General features: G+C 40.5%; 2 protein-coding genes across 15 annotated transcripts in view; one reads left to right on the top strand and one right to left on the bottom strand.

Moving 5' to 3' along the window:
- Positions 1–481: 481 nt before the first annotated feature.
- LOC140252482 (aldo-keto reductase family 1 member B10-like) lies at positions 482–9211 on the top strand. The gene is made up of 10 exons (XM_072337252.1): positions 482–614; positions 1269–1436; positions 2457–2573; positions 3282–3359; positions 4360–4482; positions 5778–5884; positions 6061–6142; positions 7250–7333; positions 8244–8326; positions 8674–9211. The coding sequence occupies exons 1-10, from the start codon at positions 546–548 to the stop codon at positions 8714–8716; spliced, it is 954 nt and encodes a 317-aa protein (XP_072193353.1). The 5' UTR covers positions 482–545; the 3' UTR covers positions 8717–9211.
- A 1241-nt stretch (positions 9212–10452) lies between these two features.
- The window catches only part of CALD1 (caldesmon 1), a 180822-nt gene continuing 169692 nt past the window's right edge, over positions 10453–21582 (bottom strand). For 8 of the 14 annotated variants that reach the window (XM_072340260.1, XM_072340289.1, XM_072340306.1 and 5 more), the window contains 7 exons: positions 18964–19007; positions 18791–18869; positions 17239–17376; positions 16211–16306; positions 14178–14261; positions 13810–13843; positions 10456–12135 (listed from right to left, as the gene is read on the bottom strand). In XM_072340260.1, the coding sequence (XP_072196361.1) occupies positions 12104–12135; positions 13810–13843; positions 14178–14261; positions 16211–16306; positions 17239–17376; positions 18791–18869; positions 18964–19007 (507 nt within the window). In that variant the 3' untranslated portion in view covers positions 10456–12103. Of the gene's footprint in view, positions 12136–13809; positions 13844–14177; positions 14262–15136; positions 15225–16210; positions 16307–17238; positions 17377–18790; positions 18870–18963; positions 19008–21582 lie in introns of those variants that run through there. The other 6 variants (XM_072340278.1, XM_072340323.1, XM_072340355.1 and 3 more) reach the window with 3 other exon arrangements.

The raw sequence follows: 21582 nt of genomic DNA, 5'->3' as shown, positions 1-21582 counted from the left end.
AGCCCCTGGCATCCTGCTGATGCTAGCCAGCATTTCAGATGAGTGCAGAGAACCGACCACTTTGAACATCCCCCAGTGGTCCCTCAGGGAGTGACTCAGGAGCCCATCCTGCAATGAGAGGGAACAGATAAACTGGGTAAAGAGAGGCTCATGCTCCCTTTCTTCTGAACAGCGGGTGAATTGGATCTTTTCTAGGAATAAAATATGGAAGTTTCAGACCGTTTGTCTCTGCTAGTAACTGAGGATATCTGGGCAAGACACCTCTTGCAGTTGTTCTCCCAACATTATTCAGGCCCACAGAACTTCAGGAGTAGGCACGCAAAGCACTGAGTTCACCATGAATAAGGCATTTCCACTTCAACAGAAAACACAAATGAATAGAAAAATCCTTGGCAGCCAACCAAAACCTCAACATCATGGGCCCCACGTCTTACGAAAGCCTGGAGGAGGCGGAGAGAAAGGCGGGTGCCAGCTGGGACAAGCCTTTTTAAGTGCCTGGGAGTGGCAATGGGCATGCAGAGCCAAGGGACACAGCTAGGGACAGGATGGCGGTGCCTTGCATGGAGCTGAACAACAAGATGAAGATGCCTGTCCTGGGGCTGGGCACCTGGCAGGTAGCGGTGCCATGGTTCTTGTGGGTGCTGCAGGGGTTAAAAGGAGAAGGGGGGGGAAGGCTGCAGGGGAGGGTTGGAGTGATAAAATATAAGAAATCAAGTTCTGGAGGGCTGCCTCACTGGTGTAACTGGACAGATGGGCTGTCAGGCAGCCGGCATGGGGCAAGAGGGGGGAAAGCGAAGAAAGATGGCAAAGAAGTAAAACGAGAGTAGGAGAAAGTCCAAGTAAAAGGGAGGGGCTGGGAGGGGGAAAAAATGTGGCTTGCATAAGGCTTCCTTTCCCAGTGCTGTCTGCTCTGAACTATGTGTTAGGGCTGCAAGTGACAAAATTCCTTGGGTCACACTGGGGGGAAACGGTAGTGTGTTAGCCTACTAGAAAGGGCAGTGTCAAAATCATAGAACTCAAAGGGGCTGGAAGGGACCACTGCAGATGACCAAATTCAATCCATTTGCTAATGTCTGGCAGAAACTAACTTCTTTCTGGTCCACTCCCAGCACTGCAGTCCTTGCCCTACAAAAAGGAGAAGTTAAAATTCAGTTTAAATGCTGGTGGCAGGGAGCATCAGCTGTACAGGTTAACTTTTGAGAGATGTCATGGTAGGTTCTGGCTGGTGGCAAAGGGAGGGTTAATGGTATGGTTGTGCTTGTTTTCAGGCTCCTCCAGGAAAGGTGGAAGAGGTGGTGAAACACGCTATCGATGCTGGCTACCGCCACATCGACTGTGCCTATTTCTACCAGAATGAGCATGAAATAGGGAACGCAATCAAGCAGAAGATCAAGGAGGGGGCTGTGAAACGGGAAGACCTCTTCATTGTCACTAAGGTATAAGGATGCAGGAATGTTGGTGCATTTATATTTTCTCTAAGATAAGCCTTTGTTTCATATATAAAGTAAGGCTTGTTCCCTTCTTCAGTGTTTATTTCATGATTGTGGGCTCTGAATTCAATTCTTTATTTCAATTTTGATTGAATTTTACTAGGAACTGGTGAAAACTTTGGAAAAATAGGATGGCTGTTGCCATCATCATAACAATTTTATTGCATCTACTGAGGGTTCATATGTATGCCCTCTAGAAAGATAGGGAAAACGAGACAAATCAAATGTTTGAATTCAAAGACCCTGTACTACTTATTGGTGTGCAAGGCATCTGAGAATTATGTCAAGCAGAAAATGTAGGCCTGAAAGTGAACAGAAGTTACAGTATGGAATTTAAATATGAAGCAGTTTGTGTTTGTACTCTTATTCCTCATCTCATTCCCTTGTCTCAGCAATGCTGACTACCACAAAATGAGAACACATCAACTAGAAAACTTCAGATTTCTAGGTTTTCTACAACAAAGTCATGAAATGTTGAGCATAGATAAGCTGTTCCACATACTCTTCACTTTTGTTAAAGGACAGTTTTTAATTTTAATAATACCTGCAAGTTCTACTTAACTCAAATTTTCATTTCAAAAGTAATTAAGTAAAATTCAGAGCAGTCCTCACAGTGGCCAGATCAAAGGGACAGAAAGAGGGTAGCCATACGATGCTCAGGAAATTTGGTCTGTAAAAAAATAAGTGTATATAAATAATCTGTAGTGGTGGAAATCTTGCTGTGTCAAATACACTTTTGCATTTGGTTCTGAGAATCTCTTGATTGTCCATCTTCACTACTAACTTCTTTGCTTTCGTTATATTTGTCATATCCTACCATTAAAATATTAGCATCCTTGTCTTCAGTGAGTACACAGCAGGTGGGAAGGCAGTTGTCTTCCCTGACTAGCAAGTGAGAAGTTCTTGTCCTCTGATCTGGACTGTGAGAGCTGTAGAGTCACAGTTGAGCTTGGTTTCTCCCCACAGCTGTGGAACACATTTCATGAGAAGTCATTGGTAAAGGAAGGGTGCAAAAGGAGCCTTACTGCACTGCAACTGGACTATGTTGACCTCTACCTAATGCACTACCCTATGGGATTCAAGGTAGTCATGCTCTACATTCCTCTTTTATCCTTACCTGTGTAGAATTAGTTCGTTAATTCTCTCTATTATGCTGTGGTTTACTTAATTACACAGCTAGGATGTGCTACAGTTCATTTTGTTCCTCCTTAAACCTGACAGAAGCAAGCATTCAGTTAGTAACTAGGCAGCAGTATGTTTGAGAGCATGGGTCTGGCTGTCCATTTCTGTTAGAGTGAGATAGCTGTGGTTAGAAGTCCTGCTAATGACCTCAGGTCTTCCGGGAAATTGTAAGCACTGTATGAGGTGCAGTTCGGGATCATGACCTTCTACTGGGCCAGATCTGTGTGAAATCTCAGATAGAGGTGTTGGCTTGAATTGGAGTAACCAACCGTGAAAAAATACACATAACTCAGAAGGAAGGTGTTTCTTTTTCACCCAGTCTGCAGCAGCGTAAAATAAATAGAAACTCTGGAATAAAGGTAGAGGCGTGTCTGTTCCCTTCTCAACAGACCTGCTTAAGTCATGAAGGTGTTTACTGCTAATCCCTGCCTCTTTGTAACGATTACTTTGTGGAAGTATGGCTCTCATCCAAGAGAATATTGATGAGTATGAATAATTTTTAGTTATCTGATATGTTTAAAGAAACTGACATGTAATTCCAGTCAAAAATCAAGCATATGGTTGAAAATTCAACACAACATCGCTGTGACTTCTGCCTTGAAATTACAGGCTGGTGAAGAACTGCTGCCTGAAGATGGCAAGGGTATGATTATTCCCAGTGATACAGATTTTCTGGACACATGGGAGGTAAGGTTTGTTCTCTTTCTGTGTGGGTTTCTAAACTAAATACAGCAGAGAACTGAATGCATAATGAAAATAGGGGATAGGTTTGGACACAGAGGGTAGTCAGACAGCATTATATTATATTATATATTATATAACCAGGAAAAAAACAGCTGCTTCCTCTTCTTGTTTTGAAGAACAAGAAGGGTATGTCTTTACCATAAATAAATAGGAGAAACCTATCAGCACTGCGGATGTCATCACTAAAATAATATTTAAACATGCACAATGGTAGATCTGAGGTTAATACAGGTGTGGCTGTTCGTTTACTGTGAGTTTCATGCAGATAAGAATTCTTGCACTGTTCAGCAAAGGGCATCAGCATCCTTCAGTCCTACTTTCCTTGTGGACTGAGAGGATTCAGGATGTGCTCCTACTACCTGTAACACAGTGATGCTGTGGCTCTGGGAATTCAGTTTTTCTCTGCAACAGTAGACTACAATTGCACGAAAGTATTTTGCAACCAACTTACGGCTAACATGCTCCCGATCGTGTCCTGCCAATGCAGAGGTAGCATGCTGGCTCAGAATGAGGTGGAAACATTTCCCTTCCTTTTTCAACTGTAGTTGAAAAAGACTCTCAGTCTAGAGACTCAGACTAGACTCTCAGAGGAGCCTAAGCAAATATTTGCACCGTTAAAAGGCTGGCCAACTCATGCTACTTTCCCATCTGCAATACAATATAACGTACTCAGATAATACAAGATGCAAAGATTCTCAGTTTTTAAATTGAATGCAACATTGCTTAATCTATTATGAGTTGCTTGTTGGTTTCTCAATAGCATTAGTGAAATAAGCATAGAATTAAGCATATAATGGCTTGGGTTGGAAGGGACCTCAAAGATCATCAAGTTCCAACCCTCCAGCCACAGGCAGAGTTGTCAGTTGCTAGATTAAGTACTTGATTGGACTGCCCAGTACCTGACAGTTAATACCACATCATAAGTTTGTTGTCCTTCTTTTAGGCCATGGAAGAGCTGGTGGACTGCGGCAAGGCAAAAGCCATTGGAATCTCAAACTTTAACCATGAGCAGATTGAAAGAATCTTGAACAAGCCAGGACTGAAATACAAGCCTGTAGTTAACCAGGTAAGACTTTGATTTTCATTCCTAACATACATACATACATTTCAGCTCTTAAAGCTGTTTTCTGCCATAACTTTTAAATAGCTTGGTGCCATGGAAAGATCTCACAAAGCAGTAAGGTACCTGTCATTGTCTGAAGGCTGCCTGAAATATGCAGGGCTTCACTACAGTATCAGTGCTAATGGTTTTTACCTGACAGAGGTCTTGAAAGAAAGGGCTTTTCTTGTAGATTTGTGTGTGTGTAATGCTGTGGACATCTGAGAATGATACCATATAAAACATGAACAGCCTGGCTTATTCATACTGCAGTAATAGGAAACAGATGAGAATATTTCATTATGAAACATCAGGAAACAGTGAAAATAGATCTGGTCTTGCATAAGTCCTCACAATTTTCTGCTGCATGTCCCCTTTCCCACTCCCAAGTACCACTCACGTCACAGCTCAAGTTGTCACAGGCCCAATTTTGCCAGCTTGGGAATAACCGTCCAAATCTCCAGTGCAAGGTACTGCACAAGTGTGGCAATGTACAGGAATGCCTTTGCACATCCACTACATTTCTTTATTTTTCCAACATAAAAGAAAACACTTCACCTAACTTGATTATAAAAAGCAGGCTTGAAGCAAACATTTATATCATGCTCACAGATTCAACAAATTTAAAAGTCCTTTTTTACATGGAAAAATGTTCCAGCAGCACTGTGCAAATACGTTGTTTTTAAAGCACTGGCTTCACACTGGGGAAAAAGGAAAGCTTATGCACCTATGAAATGTTATTAAACTTTGTATAATGCTTCTTTAAGAAGGGATAAGCAAGAACATCCTGGATTTGTGTTTGAGTAGGAATTTCAGGAGCCAAGGAAAAGACTGCAGCAACTTTCTGAAGGTCAGAGAGCCCAAAGCAAAGCAGCACGCAAGGACCTGTGCTTGTTTGTGTATTCAGCAAATCGTCTAGAAAACATCCAGAAAGGCTAAGTCAGGGAAACTCATGCCCCCAGGTTTCTTTGGGAATCAGACCAACTCCCCGAGGAGATGTTGGATGACCCAGAGCAGAAACTTCAGTTGTTCTGAGCTGCCCCTCTGGAGATGCAGTCCTGTTCTCCTGTCTAGTTCAGGAAGACTGATTTGCCTAATTTTTGTTACACACTGCAGTGAATGACTTCTTTAAAAGATCTATTTTAATCACAAAACTGGGAGTCTTTTCACATTGTCTGTGACTCAAGAGGAGTTCAAATATTATGCTCTGGAGGTCAGTGCAGTCTTCCTCCATGCCAACCACCATGTTGCTGTGCTTGCAGATTGAGTGTCATCCATACCTGACCCAGGAGAAGCTGATCAAGTACTGTCACTCTAAAGGGATCGCCGTGACTGCATACAGCCCCCTGGGCTCTCCTAATCGGCCATGGTAAGAAAGCACAGCAGCCTCTCCACACAGAAAACTGATACTTGCAACTGGAATCTTTGCAACAAAATATGTAAATGATGCAGCTACAGTGAGAAAACTGACATTGCTTTGTTTCAAATCCTTTCTTCCTGCAGAGAAGCTAATATCTTCAATATCCTGACTTGTGTTTTTAATAGGGCCAAGCCAGGGGAACCTATGCTGCTGGAGGATCCTAAGATTAAAGAGATTGCAGCAAGACATCATAAAACCCCTGCCCAGGTAAGAGGTGTTGACAGAGCAAACTGTTCCTCATCCTTAGTGTCCTTGCAGGTGCTGCCTTCTCTAGGGATACAGTATAATGGGGTTGAATTGCACTTGACTCTTTGTACTGACCCTATTCTTGCTGACATTCATATGTATTACCATGTCTTTTCTATGAGATCTTGAGTACTGAGCTTGGGTGATCTGATCAGTAATGATGCGAACTTACCTCAGGTGTCCCCTTTCCTAGGAAGATTACTTCTGTTCCCAGAGAGAAGTGCTGCTTCTTCTGAGAACCCCTTTCCTCCTGTAAGCTTTACCTACAAATCATCAATCCATTACTCTTTTCTACAGCTACTTTAGCAAGTTTTTCATAGAATCACAGAATAGCTTGGGCTAGAAGGGACCTCAAAACCCACACAGTTCCAACCCCCTGCCATGGGCAGGGCTGCCACCCAGCAGCTCAGACTGCCCAGGGCCCCATCTAGCCTGACCTTGAATGTCTCCAGGGATGGGACACCACAATTTCTCTGGACAGCTGTGCCAGGGCCTTGCCACCCTCTGAGTAAAAATTTTGCAGCCCTATTTGACTGCTTGCTGTTTGCTCATCTTCACAAAGAATTGTTGAAAATTGCTCATTGTTGCAAGGTGATTTTTCTTCATCATTGCTAGTCTCACCAAAGAGTTCTTGCCAATGGTGGACAGGAACTGCACTTCAGACAAATCCATTATGTTTACAGGCAATCAACCATAGTCATATTTTAAGACAGGCAGTTCAGGAAAAAAACGTATCCAACAATTTCCCAGTAAGGGGGGAAGGCATATGTTTTCTTCCCTCCACAACCCAAAAAGAAAGAAAAATTCTTGAGAAGCAAAGATGTAGAAATAGCATAAGACAGAAACAACAGATAATTTTCTGATTAGACCATAAATGAATGCTGGATCATCATAACTGGCCTGCGCAGATTCGCAGTCTTCCAAAAAGTGAACATAGGTGTAGAAAGAGGAATCTGTTTGTGAATAAAGGGGGAAAGAAGTGGGAGGAAGAGGGAGAAAATACACAAAATGCATTGGAATAGCTTTCTTGGCTACTCTGTGCTCATAATCCTTCTTGTTCTCTTCTAGGTTCTGATCCGGTTCATTATCCAGAGGAACTTGGCTGTCATTCCCAAGTCTGACAAAGAGCAGCGCATTAAGGAAAACATGCAGGTGAGGTTTCCATTGGGACTACTGCAACCACAGCCATATCTCCCGTGTGTTTCCGAGTAGCATCTGAGAGGCATTGGAATGGGAGCACAGAAATGTAGAGACTGGGGCCTAGCACTACTAACCAGGCAGAATTCTTTTTTTCTGGGGGAAAAGCATCTTGTTCATGTCAAAAGAGAAATGGGTTACAACAGAGAGGCTGGAGATCTACAGTGCTGGAAGTGAAATCCCAGTTTGTAGCTTGCACTCACAGTCCCTTAGTAAGCCGACTTTTCTGGGGCAAAAAGAAACTAACTGTAAACACCAGACCCAATAACTGTCTGTCTCATTTTGAGATTGTGGTTCCTCCTGGCGGGGAGAGACAGCTGGATGCTTGCTCTGAAGATCTGCCATCTTAGATGGTATCTCTGTTACTTTCAGTTCATGCTGCAAAAATTTGGACTCATTTCTCCTATTAACCATCAGCAGTAATCCTTAGATGACAGTAACTGTGAGATAATGATCTGCAGTTGGTACCCAGGAGTTCTCTGTTATAGAAGAAATATTTACTGACCGCTCCAGTATTTGTGACACGTGGATTAATCTGCAGTTAGCACCTAAATTCTGTTGATGTATTACAGTGCAAACAGAAGTGGTGTTTGCATTCAGTCACCTACAACTATGAGACACTGCTATGAACAGTACATCAGAGAGAAAGGACTAATTGGTAAATTGGTGTTTGGCTGAGAAATAAGAGGATTTTCCAACTACCCGTAGTGTGCATGTAGTATATTCCCAACTGAAGTTGCAACAAATGAAGGAAGCACACAGAATCCAACTACTTATGAAGCAGTTGGATAGTTTATGAAGTAGTTTACGAACTACTTTACCTAAGTAAAAAGAGCATTTTCTTCTTGTTTTTTTTTTCTGCTAGGTGTTTGACTTTGAGCTGTCTGCAAAGGAGATGGATGTCATCCTCAGCTTTAACAGGAACTGGAGAGCGATTCCGGTGCCGCAGTATGTTCTTTATTGTCTTTATTATCCACCAGGGCTGTCTGTCTCTGTGTTTTCATTCCCTGTATCTTGAAAGCATACATGACAAAAATGAGAGGGCCCTCATGTAAAACTCTAGAGGTCAGGTGACAAGACATTTTCTGGAATGGGCATCAGAAGGAAGAGTCATTCAAGGTCTTCCATTCCATTGCACGTGCTTGTTCTTAAGCTTGTGCTCCAACTAATGACAGGTACCAGCTGCAAGTCTTCAGTATGTTGGCAGTGAAAAATGGAGAGTACAGTAGGGAAATGCAGCTGAAGACACTCGATCTAACACTTTACCTAAATAACCGAGTTCTTTCTCTTCTTAGGTCTGCCAATCACAAGGACTACCCATTCAAAGCAGAGTATTAACACCTCCACGTACCTCCTTCCAGATTAGATGTCCTCTACAGCTGAGTCCTGATTTCTTCTTTTGTACTCTACGGTCATTGAGAGCAGTCACTTGTCCTCCTTTTTCAGGAGGATGCGGCTAGCTGGTGAAAGAACACATCAGCGGCAACGGGTCTTTTGTTGAGAGGGTTAGCTGAAATCTGGTTTTACTTCTTTTTTTTTTTTTTAAAAAAATCAACATCTCATTTCTGTTTTTCCTTCTCTTGCTTAACTGAAAACATGTTTAGCAAATGAAAAAAGCCCTTGTAAGCAACCAGATTTATTTTTTTTTTTAATGTTCTTTTCACTGCAGTAAGTCTTACTGGCTCACGAGTGGCTGTTGAGGAATGCGGCGCTTATTTACTTCACTTTTTATGTAGTTGCGATTTTTACAGCATGAATAATTAACGCTTTAAAGTTTTATATGAATAAAGATTGAATGAAAGCAGACAAAATAAAGAAGTCTGAATATCCACGAAACTTCGTCAGTGTGTCACTTACATTTTGCCATGTAAGTTCATGATAAAAACATGCCTGAAGTCTGGTTTTCAAATTTTAATACAGGAAGGAAAGACTCCTATGGTTCCTGTCCCAGGGACTAATTTGGGACTTAGGTATCAAACAGGCTACAACTGTACCTAAAACTTCCTCTGAACAACCAGAAATCAACGTTTTGTACAATTAAAGGTGGAAAAAGTGAAGACAGAAACATAAGCAGTGATAACTCACAAGAAAACACATCCAGCAGAACACAAGTTCTGGAAATCTCAAACAGAATTAGATTTTTGCAGTTCTGCTGGTAGCATTCAGCAAGCAATAAATCCAGACAGGATCTAGCTTTATCTAAGATAAATACAATATATCTATATTTTATTTAAAAGCACCAATGCAAGAACTGAAGTAGACTCAAAATTGCTTTAAATATTTTCAGATAGATGATACTAGACCAAAGCAAAGGCTGGATTTAAAAGTCTGTTCTGTGGCATTCCGCACACTGACGACAGAAAGTCTGACTGGGATGCCAGGTGAGCTACAGAAAGGCAGCAGTTAAGGTGCCAGTTGGGTGATGTCTCAAAAAGCATCTCTTCACCATAACATCAAAATGCCAACACAACACGCAGTGCCACTGAGCCATCACAGGGATTTCTCTGCAGCAGATGCCATGGGGAGGTGGTGCACATTCAGGGGACAAGCCAGGAACCACTTGTATGACAATGTTTTCCTAAGAGCAAAACTGATTGTGCCCAGCACACTTCCATGCTCTCATGAAAATAATAATAATAAAAACCACATTAACTGGGAGCAGATTTCCCAGCAATAAGGAAAAGCATCACCCCAGCCCAGGATTGGAAGCACATCCCCACCCTGAGCTGCTTCACCCAGTGAAACACTGCAAACACTACAGCTCACACAGAGAACGTTTCACAACACAGATGTCGTGCCATGAGGTCAACTACCTGCTTTGCTGGGCATGCCGACTTCTGGATGTCGTCTCGCACTGACAAATGCGATAATTGAGATTTTTCTTTTTCTCCCTTTAAGAATGCATACGGTAAAGCTGCTGACCTCAGTACATAGCTGTCTGGTGTAGGATGGTGCACCAGGAAATGCATCCCTTGAGCTTTGTGGCCATAACACCTTGTTTCACATGGCCTTGGAGGAGATTCCTATCTCCATCACAACAACTGTTCCAATTCCTACTCATTAACAAACAGGGTGCTGCTGATGGAAATATTCCATTTATTGTGAATGCGGTTTCAGAATACATCGTTTGAACAAATCATTTTTATTGCAGCTATCAAATGTATTTGAAAGACTCAGAAGAGTGTTTACAAAACCCCCAAACAAAAAACATGACAACTCATAGACAATGTCAGGCATAGTTTCACCCCCTACAGATAACTACACGCATCTCTATGTAAACAAGATGTTTCAGCCAAGCAGGGGAGCTCATCTTTGGGTTAAAATATAACATTCTTCTCCATTAGGAAGAAGTCAGATGCTGTAAGATATGGAAGTGGTGAAAGGGAGAACCCGGTAGTTTCGATGCACAACGAAGCTGTTAACAATGCACTTGGGGGGCTACTTCAGCTGCTCAGTTTTTGCCATCCATACACTGTAGGATGTCAATGCTAAGCTGTATGGCATGTACATTCAAACCAAGCTGACATCTTATAGCCACGTGTTTACTATATACAAATCAAAACATCTGTAATGAAGATATTTGGGAGAGAGAGTTAAAAAGAAGCACTACAAAGATAGAGGTTTACTTCATTTAGGTGGATCTGGTGTACGGCACTGATGAATGGCAAGATTTAGTGTACAGTCATTTGAAACAAGCTCCAACTGTGCTTTACTTTATTTTACTTTTTAATTATGGTAGTTTTATATAAATTAAACTACAATGTTTTATACAAGTGACCTATTTTTGACCCTCTATACCCTTACCTTTTCCTCTTTTAATAACTATAACTTTCTTTTCAATTACCCATTCCTGGGCAATTGACATTTAAATCTTTTAATACTTATCTTGCCATACCTCTAATGGCAATTATGAAATCTTACTATAAGAAAGTGTGTGATTTTGTCTTTATCCTTTTTAAGCTGTGATATTGGCTAATTATGTATGTTTATTACTAAATATAATACTCTAGCATGTATTAAAGCATTCTACTGTTAGTAGTGCCTTTAGGCTAAACTTTGTGAAGCTATGTGTGTATATATTCTAAGTTGCAATCAATTACTAGTCACTAACAACAAAAAGAAATATCAGTACCGCTGTCAGCTAAGATAATCATCCAAATTTATGCATTAACTTAAACTAGAATGGAAAAATTGTTATTTAAAAAAAAAAAAAAAGTATAAAACAAAAAATTAAACAAGTTATTGATGCAGTATTTCTCATGACATGGGCAACTTACAGAAAACATTACATTGTCAACTAAGGATATTTCTTCCATGCCTCAGTCTAAAGTGCAGAAGGAAAGACTTCTGTATTCCAAAAGTAACCATTGTTTTCATAGGTTTACTGCACACCTTTCTTGAGCAACTTCACTTTAAAAGCACTTTGGGTTGACCTCTTATGCCAGCTGAAATCACTGTTCCGATCCATAGTTATGACTGTCAGTAGGAGAGTCTGTATATTTCACAGCATGGGTTTCTTTAGGAATAAAGGTTCTTGTGCAAAGGCAGTACTATTATGATGAATGTCTAGATTGACTATTAAATATAGTGCTAATATACATGGTTTTAACTGGGATAATGCAAAAAGACATTTTGGTAAATAAACATAAATATAAAAAGAACAATTTAGCACTTTTTCTTTCTTTTTTTCCCCCAACTGATTGGTCCAGCGTCTTTAGTAGCCTTCTACGGTTCTTTCTCAAACTGTCTCAAACCTGCTGAGAGAAAGAAAGATTAAAGATGACCTGAAATAACCCAAATGTATCTCTGAACTAGAAAGGGCATGACTCTGCGTTAATGCACAGCATAGCGTGGCAGAAGGCAGGACATGACTGGGATGCTGCTGTGCTTGGGTATTGGGCTCTCTCAAAGATGGTCTCCAAGCAGGCAAGCAGGATTTCACTGGGATGCCTCCCTCATCCCCAGCAGCCCTGGGAAACAGCCCAAGAGCTTCCCACCACAAAGGCAGTCCATGCTGGACCCAGCACATTACTGCTCCCAAGCCATGAGTATGTGGCTACCATAAAAAGCTACAGTGCTGGGGACACACACTGTGAGTCCACAGTAAACAGAAATCCAACTGTTGAAAGCCTTCTGCTGCTATTCCTCTGCTGAAGCCCTCATCTCAGCCTTAGAGAAGGGCTCCATATTGCTGTTTCCACTCAGCTGGGATGCTCCTGCAGGGCTCAATGGCACAGGCATGGGGACAGAGCTGCACTAACACTGAGCCAGCCTGAAAAAACCCTCTGAACACTACAATTTGACAGAGAAGAGAAGGTGGAAGTCAATTCTATTCCTGTGCAGTTCCAAGCTGACAAAAACAAAAACATCCACAAGAATACCACAGCTCTTGATTCACAAATGAATGTGAAGAAGAATGTGTAAAAAAAAACAACAACATTGCAAAGCTCTTCTACATTTGATTATTTCATTCCTAATGGGGAAAAAAAAAAGGGACACTGCAAGGTATCTTAACACTATTAAACTAATCAGTAAACCTCCATTCTTCCCAAGTGGTCCTTAGGCATGTATTTCCTCTAATTGATTTTCTTTGGAGTGTCTTAGATTAAAACAAAAAATTAAAAGAGCGCATGCAAGCTAGGAGGAGAATTTCACTGACTTCTTGACCTACAGCTAGGCTGTGTTTCCTAGACTCATAATTTCAACATGACAGTAGTAAGACTCTTTTTGTCTGGTGAAGACCAATGCACAGCTCCAGCAAAAGCAGTGATGCTGCTGAGTGCATCTGAGCTTCATCCCATCTGGATGTACCAGAGCAGATGGAATTTGTGACCAGAAAGGTGAATTTTCACACTAACACTGTGGAGTTTTCAGCAGGCTTCACTACTGCCCCGTAGCAGTACTGAAAATCAGATATAGGGCTTGCTCTCAGCAGTGCCAAGATGGAAGCATTTTGGCTGAGATAATACAGCTGTGCTTTCTGGGTTCTTTCTTTCCACTTGTGAAAAGCATATCCATCCTCTCCGCGGCCTTTAAAAGGGCCTTTCCCAGATGCCTGGTATTTGCTGCAATTAGTTAAATGACCATCCTGTTCATCAGACCTCTCAGTTTAATGATGCTCCGCAGCTATAGCAAACTTGATACCATGTCACTCACACAATGCTTGCAAACATGGCTGGAGAGCTTCTTGTCCTCAGCCCTCCCAGACATTTCAGGCTTATTTCTCAAAATAGTAGCCATATTTTGGTGATATTGCAATGGAGCCTTTCCCCCCCCTTTTTGGCACAGGCGAAAAAGGTGTTTTGTTTTTTTTTCCAACAACTTTTAAGAAGTTGTAGCATTTTGAAAACTTGGAACTGTAGTGTCTGTACAAAAATGTGCCAACATTTTGTTTCTTTGCAAAGGACAAGTGAATGATTAGAATTACTTACCATTAGTCTCTGATTTTTTCCCTGTAGCTGTTACCTGTTTGAAAAAAATAATAACACCTTATTAAAGTTGATAATGTGGGAAAATGTAGTTACTTATAATATGGGGGAAAAATCATCCCGGTGTTAAGGGCATAGTTCCAAGCACAACTCAGTTCTTCCAAATAGAAGTACAAAGGTTACGTGCTATCTATTGCTTATGGTGCCTCACTGCGCTTCACTTTTATAGTTAAAAAGGTACATTAGTAACACAAGACATGTAGAAGTCTAATTCCAACTGTCTGACAATATGGCAAACATTGCCTCCTGCAACCCCACAAAAAAAAACCCTCACAACCCTCAACATTTTAACCATACGCGTTTCATGTTACCTTTGAAGAAGAAGCAGCTGGCTTTTCAACTGACTGCTTCTCCCAGAGATTACGTTTGCCGGATACATCTCCTGGTCTTAAATCCTGTATATTGAAATCAATGTCAGAGAACAACAACAAAAAAGCTTAAGTTCAGGTTTATCTTAATTTGACAGAGGAAAAGTTTGAACATGACTTGCTCATGAGAAGAGTAGAGGAGCATCTACAAAAGGTCAATATTATATTGTTTATCACATATAAATCTCTCCTCACGTATACATGCTTAAACACAAAATCCAATCCTGCTGCATCTATTTGTTTTTTTCACAAACAGGCTATAATGTATTACTCTCATCCCAGGCAGAACCATGAAAAGCTACTTTTTTAAGGAAAATATAATTCTTCAAAAATAATATTTCAGTTAAGGAGGATTTCTAAGGAAGTTTTTCTCAGGTATGTTAAATCAGAATCAAGATATTTCATTAAAATAAGAATTCAAAAATAGATTTTAATACAGCAGATCCTTCTCTGCGTTCTTAAATAAACATTTCAAGATTTAACACAGTAGTCATTCATGTCCATTTGAATTTCCATTGTACAATGTCAATTGAGTTTCCTGGACACGAGGATTAGTATCTTAGCATAGAAAAATGCTTAGTGATGTACAAAAATCTCTGAAAGAGGCATTTAAACCCAGCAGTGAAGTAACAGATTAACCAGATATGGTTAAGACCTGAAGCCTATTCTGTACCCCAGAAAGTGAGTTCAGTAACAGAGGGAGAACAAGATAGCAAAACTGCAGTGAACTGTCTGCATGTCTGCTCTCAAACACTTCAAAATATTTATTTATTGTGAGGGAATGGGGCAGGGAGTTGTTTAGTAACTATGGAATTGTAGGTTTCCCTTTGATTTAGCCTCATAAAAAATAAAAACGACACACATGTACACCATTGTTCAAGGTCAGTTACAGACAGATTTACCTGACCAACTTAGAAAAGAGACCCACAAAGAAGAGGAGGAGAACTGCAGGTTTCTTCAAGCAGAGATATTGAAAGAAGAAAGAACAATCTATTGAGAAAGAGGGAAATGAAGACATGGATAGAAGCAGTTGTCAGAGGAGAAAACTAGAGGTTAATTTTGTGTTATCTAAAAGATGAAACTTAGAATTAAATCTGGAGGCAGACTGTGTACTGGTTTTCAGCAATTGTAATTAAATAGAGCCTCCATAATGACTTTTCTATGCAGCAACCAGTAAATACGAACTTGCAGGACAACACCACAACTTGCAAGTTCTTCTTTGGTACAAATAAGCACATGAATGAAGAAAGTGTATGTCAAGATGCATCTTTTATAAGGGGCAAGTGAACTAGCAGAACCAAACTACACAGGGATATGGAAAGAAACCACTTATTAAATAAAAGACCAAAGCTAAATCATTAACACAATGAATGATGTCTTTCTATTCCCCTTGGGGAACTGTACACCCAGTGCCTCAGTTCCTCACCTCTGCCCTTACCTACCCAACAATTACCTGTTTCTGCTCCTTTCCTTGTCTACACTGCTGATTCTCATTTTCTTACTTTGCTAATTTGTTCACATTTTCTGCTCTGTTTCTTGCTGAAGAAATAGGCAGGCTAAGGAGCCTTCATTAAGAATGTCATTTATGCCCTAAAGGATTACAGAATTTCAGCTATGTCTACAAAATTACTCAGAAGATTTTTATGGGGCAAAGGCCAAAGCACAAGCGTTCCATTCAAAGTCTATGTCTGGTAACTTCTGAATTAACAAGGCCTTCACAGACAGAAATGTCCTTCTCAGCTAAGGGAGCACTGTCTCTCTAAAGCACCCTTCAGTTTTAAGATCAGAATCGCCCTGTTCCCTATTCTCTTTTCTGACTGTCCAAGAATTAACAGCAAGAGAGCCTCTGTGAGCTTCCAAGAGAAGATGGGCAGTCATGTTCCCCTAAGACCATTAGTCAATTAAGGAAGCACCATCACCACCTCTGTCCCAGGAGAGAACCCACCCATGGAAGAGATTGTTGCATATTAACTTACAGAAGGTTTTGGAGCAGGTGATTTATTACCCTCTGGAGTCTTGGTTAGCCATTCATTGATACGACTGGAGACACCAACTTTCAGTCCAGCAGTTTCCTACAAAATAGTAAAATCTTATCAGAAGACTTTCAGAGTAGGCTGTGATATATATTTTAATGGTTTGGATTTAAAAACAAAGTCAAACCCCTTTAAAGTAGAAATCCTCACCGAGGTTATGGCTGAGTCACCCAGCCTATTCTGAAGACACTGCCGCTATGAACTACACCGTACTGCTTCCCTCTAGTTTTCATTAAAGGTAAACGTGGTCTGACAGAATCATTTTCATTTTAGTGCTAATCCAAAAACAAACCTTAGACACAAACATCCTATTTCTGTCATAATTTCAGTTTCTAAGTAGAAAAAAAAAATACAGCCTAAAGAAGAAGGGACACCAACAAGTTACTTGGCCTACATTTTTGTTTGCCAAACAATACTATTTTTCAAAAAAACATATAATAGAGGAGCTAACTGGCCTAAAATTACTAACATTTAAAGAAATCTTAAAAGATTAGAACCAATTACCAAAAGTTCTTGGCTATTTGTAAGTATCCTCCTTTAGTCTTAGTCTATTGCATGGCTTTTCAGCTGAGATGAATCCTCATCAGCTCACATAAATTTATAGAAAGGAAATCTGGCCTTAAGAATTTACGTAGAATGTCTCACAAATGCTTCTGTCCATGATCTATAAAACATCAGTAGCTTGTCTGTAAAATCCTACTCTGACCCTAAAAATAATCATTCCCAACACAAAGAACTTCTTCGTACCCAGCTTGAACTATCCATAATTTATCACAGTGCTTTACTAAATTCTTCCATTACGCTCAATACTGCAGCAACATCATTCTGTGGACTTCTGAGGCTTTCAAGATCCTTTGTGAAATTCTTCACTAGTGATACCAAAAGGAGCAGATGGGCTTACTCAACATGAACTGCAAGATAAGGCCCATGATATAATTATGTATAATCACCACGTGAAATTAATTAAATACCTTATTTGGTGTTCCTGCTCCCCCAGGTGATGAAAAAACATTCCCTTTCTCCCACATGCTCTTGATATTACGGACACCCTCAGCTGCAACAGGAAGGTCAGAGGCTGCTGGTTTGGCTGGTTTTGCAGCCTTGTTGCCCTGCAAAAGAATTGAGGCAGCTGGCATTAAGAACCAAACTTGCAGTAAGTGCTGTGGAATGCAGTAGCTTTAAGTTCTAGCAATGACCACAGAAAGATGGAGAGAAGGGACCCTGCTGAAAGATGCCATCGAGACTCTTTCTGATTTGCCACTGGTCAGGCACTGTTGACACAGGAGGCTATGAGAACTACAGTCACACAGATATTTGCATTATTTACACTTCTAAAGGTTGTAGAAAAGCACTGCTCCGAATGCAACTGCTCCAAGATTTTGATTTGTCTTCTTTTGAGTCATACCACTCAAATACTTACATAATGTCAGTATGTCTCTTTCACTGACATCACTAGGGAAACTGTTATGCAGAGCTGACTTTGTCGTCCATCATCAGATTTGCTTTACCCACCCCAAACAAGATAATCTCACAGCTTGCAATTCTAGAGGCAAATTTAAGTCATTACATTATATTTGGAATTATGTTGGCTTTTTAGGAGAGGGGTGGGGTGGGTGTCAATTTAGGGTTTTTTGGCAGTTTGCCTTTTGCATGGTTACTAAAAGAAGTGGACTAAAAATAGTCCATTCCTTCCCTTCAAAATCTTTGTACATTTTACATTGCACAGTCTTGAGAGGAGAAAAAGCCTACGTGAGCTACCAGGATGATATCCCTTTTAATAATCTTCTTAGTCCCATTGTCTTTAACACCTCAGGTCTGCCGCATTAACCAATGGCTTACACATTACCTGCACTCACTGACTCACAAAAGTATTTCATAAACAAGCAAATAAAAAACTACTTTTTCTTGAACTATGAGAAAAAAACAAAAAACACCCAAGTTCTAGTTTAAAATAACATTATTGGCTGTTCTTTGCTGAAAACACCTGGGGCTGAATTCTACTTGTCTTTATTATTATTATCCTGCTTCTTCTTTGTCACTTCATATCTCCCTAATTCACTCAAGTTTCTCGTTCTGACCAGGATTTTCACTCTGAAGTGGCAGAGTCAGCAAAACAATCCCAGTTCCTTGCTCTCTTAAATAAGCTATTAAGTGACACTAAGCAAATTAGCTCAGGATGACTATCATCTGTCTGCTGAGAGACAGGATACAGATGTCACTCAAGAGATGCTGACTGAATCCTTCAAGATCTTCTCCAAGCTTACAAAGTAGACAGTATGTTTTTTAGCCCAAAAGGGAAGAAGCGAATCAAAGATTATGTTTAATTTATATATATAGGTTAGTTATTGGCATGCCTCAAGCATTTTAGTTTTGTAGTCTCTTTAAAAAGAGCCTTTGAGAAAACAAACAAACAAACAAGCAATCAAACAAAAAAACTGATATTTTTAACAGTAAAATATAGGATGATTATTAAAGCCAAAAGCCATTAGTAAATAAAGTCATTGTGACCTGTAATTAACTTACCACAACTGCGCTAGTGTATTGCTCAAGTCTACTGTCAATCTTTGAGACAGCTCCTGTCGTGTGGGCAGGTTTCGCACCACTTCAGGGAGCAGAAAAGAGAAAGAAATCGTTACTTACTACAGTCAAACATTTTGGCTGAATATACTGTATGTCTGTTGGTGTTTTTTTTTTACCTCTTCTGAGCAGATTTATTCAAAAATTCTGCTCGTTCTTCTATCTAGAAGAGAAAGAAACAAGAGTTACAAATTTAAAGGTTATACACTGGCAACTTGTACAAGGCTAGGATATAACGCCATTTTAAATGACAAAAGATCAGTCTAAAAGAGATGAGTTCCAAGAGAAATCACCACAGACACACACTGAGGTTTGTAATTGGGAGCCTCAACAGATGCATTAGGAGTGGATATAGAAGAATGTATTTGCATTTTGGGTCAGAAATACTTTAAACAATCAACTTCCTCAAGTCTCTTCCACATCATGTAGTTCTATTTCTTGCCTCAGGCTCTATACTTTCACTTAAAAGTAAAAAACACGCTGCTCCAGGGGATAGAAATGACTGTTCATCAGCCTTGTCATACTCCTAGGGATTCCCTGTTCTCAGCATCTGTTGCCCATTCTCAAATCACTTTATCGGTGACTCCTGCAGCACTCCTGCCTTCAAGGTACGGCAATGAGAGCCCTTCCTTTACAAGGTTCTCCTTGGTGCATTTTAGTGTTAAGGCTGTATGAGATGTGTCATATACCAATCCCATCAAAGGGCACGCACATTTTCCTTCTTTAGATCATATGAACAAAAGCTCAGTATTTCACATCTGCGTAGAATTTGTCCAATAAGACAATCAGAAGAACTCTCCAGATAGTGTCACATCCATCTCGAAAGCACAAATACATACAATTGTCAGAGTAATTTATAGAGTTTTAGTTACCAATAAAAGATCTCAACGCAGTGTGCAGCAGAAAGATGGGCTTTTGCCTGAGCATGCACCAGCTGTTTCACCTCACTCTCACGAGATGGCAGCAATACACCAGAGAGGAACTGCAGAGCACAGCAGCACACAAGCACACACACAGGGATGCAGATCGGCTGCCCTTCCCCTTCCATCCTCACAGTGAGCAAGTTAGTTTTTCCCAAAGGAAACACAGTCAGCGTTGCAATAAAGCAAGTAAACCATTTGATTTAAAGAGACTAGATGGATTTACGATGTTTAAACACATCGCCTCACCTCAATTATGGTATAGTACAAAAAGTTTCCCAAAGCACTGATTTCAGCAGTAACCAAAATATGCAAAATATGCAACCAGAGTTGTTGGTTTTTCCTGTTGTCTGGATGCATGCAGGAGTAAATCCCCCAGCTGCATCAGTGAAACATTTGTTTGTAGGAAGAGAGGTAAGGAATATCCCAAAGAACCAGAGCTCTGGTTGACTACACTATAAATCACTTACAGCATCTTCTAGTTCAGATCAACTCAGATTCCACTTGAAGTCTTACAGAGGGAACAGATCTTAAAAGCTGTTTAAAATAAGCTAAATAAGTCTATAGAAACTTCTTATGTTCATAAAAGAAAGACATTTCTATGCAGCAGGAAAACCCAGCTGGCACGGGCACTAAGAGAACAGCCTATGCCTATGGAGAAGCGGGACATGAATTAGTGAGGTTGTAGTAAAAAGACATGGAATTATTCCTTACCCTCTGGAAAACAACAATGATCTGAGCACTTGTTGTGGTATCAAAAATAGGCTGGGAACTGCTTGAAACAGGAGGATGGGGAAGGAAATCAGAAATTGAGGGAAACAAGAGAGTAGTCAGGAAGTCACCGTGAGAGCTGGATATGATCCTCTTTCTAAGGAAGAACATGCCTTGTGTGGATGGGTAACACATTTTCTGCACATTTATATAAGGGCTTCTTTTATAGAACATTTGCCTCAAAGCTCTGCATGCCATGCACAGAAGAATATATTGCAAACACAGCTGTGCACACAAATTCACTCAGCATACAGCTCAAATACATTTAGACTGCACAGCAATATCCAAAGGTTATGTACTACTGCACAGCACACAAACTCCATGCAAATAATTTTAAATGTTTGACACATACAGTGAACAATATTACAAAATAGATCTGCAAGACAAACAGGGAACGCAAGGTGATTATCACAGAATGTAAGGTATTTCCTCAATTTGAGATTGAGAAATAAAAAGAATCTCGCTGAACAATTTGGAACTATGTTCTGTCACCATGGAATACTGTCCATACCTCTAGCACAAAACACACATACTCTGAAAAGTCAATCTGCCAGTCTCTACTTAAGCTATGAGCAGAGAAAAAGAACATGTGATCTCCTGCAGCATCTCTCCCACCTAACCTCAGTTGCTTGGAAGTTTAGCATTTTAGTCCAAACTACTCATTTTACCCTCTATGGTCAGTGGAGAGATCAAAGATCTCACCTCACCCTAAGGAAGATGGACCTGCTTGTCCAACAGTGCTGACTCCTCACTCTATCAACTGCCAAATAACCCTAGACTGGTCAACAAATGCCTAGATGGACACCTCTTCTGCTGGTAAATCTGGATGAAATGAAACCCTCTAGGAACTAGCTTCTGCCTAAAGCCTGATGATAGCTGTGTGTCAACAAAAGCACACAGCCATTTAACTTCATCCCTACAAAGCAGTAATTTGCACCATGGTTCCCATCCCACTCAGTGCTTCGAGGTGCCCTTATCATGGCAGTAGCCACCAATGGACATAAATGCAGAACAAACAGTCCTACAGCTGACTGGGGCCTTTCTCAA

This window comes from Excalfactoria chinensis, chromosome 1, assembly GCF_039878825.1.
Source record: "Excalfactoria chinensis isolate bCotChi1 chromosome 1, bCotChi1.hap2, whole genome shotgun sequence".
NCBI lineage: Eukaryota > Metazoa > Chordata > Aves > Galliformes > Phasianidae > Excalfactoria > Excalfactoria chinensis.
Note: the sequence above shows the minus strand (reverse complement) of the source record. Positions and strands in the feature narration are given on the sequence as shown.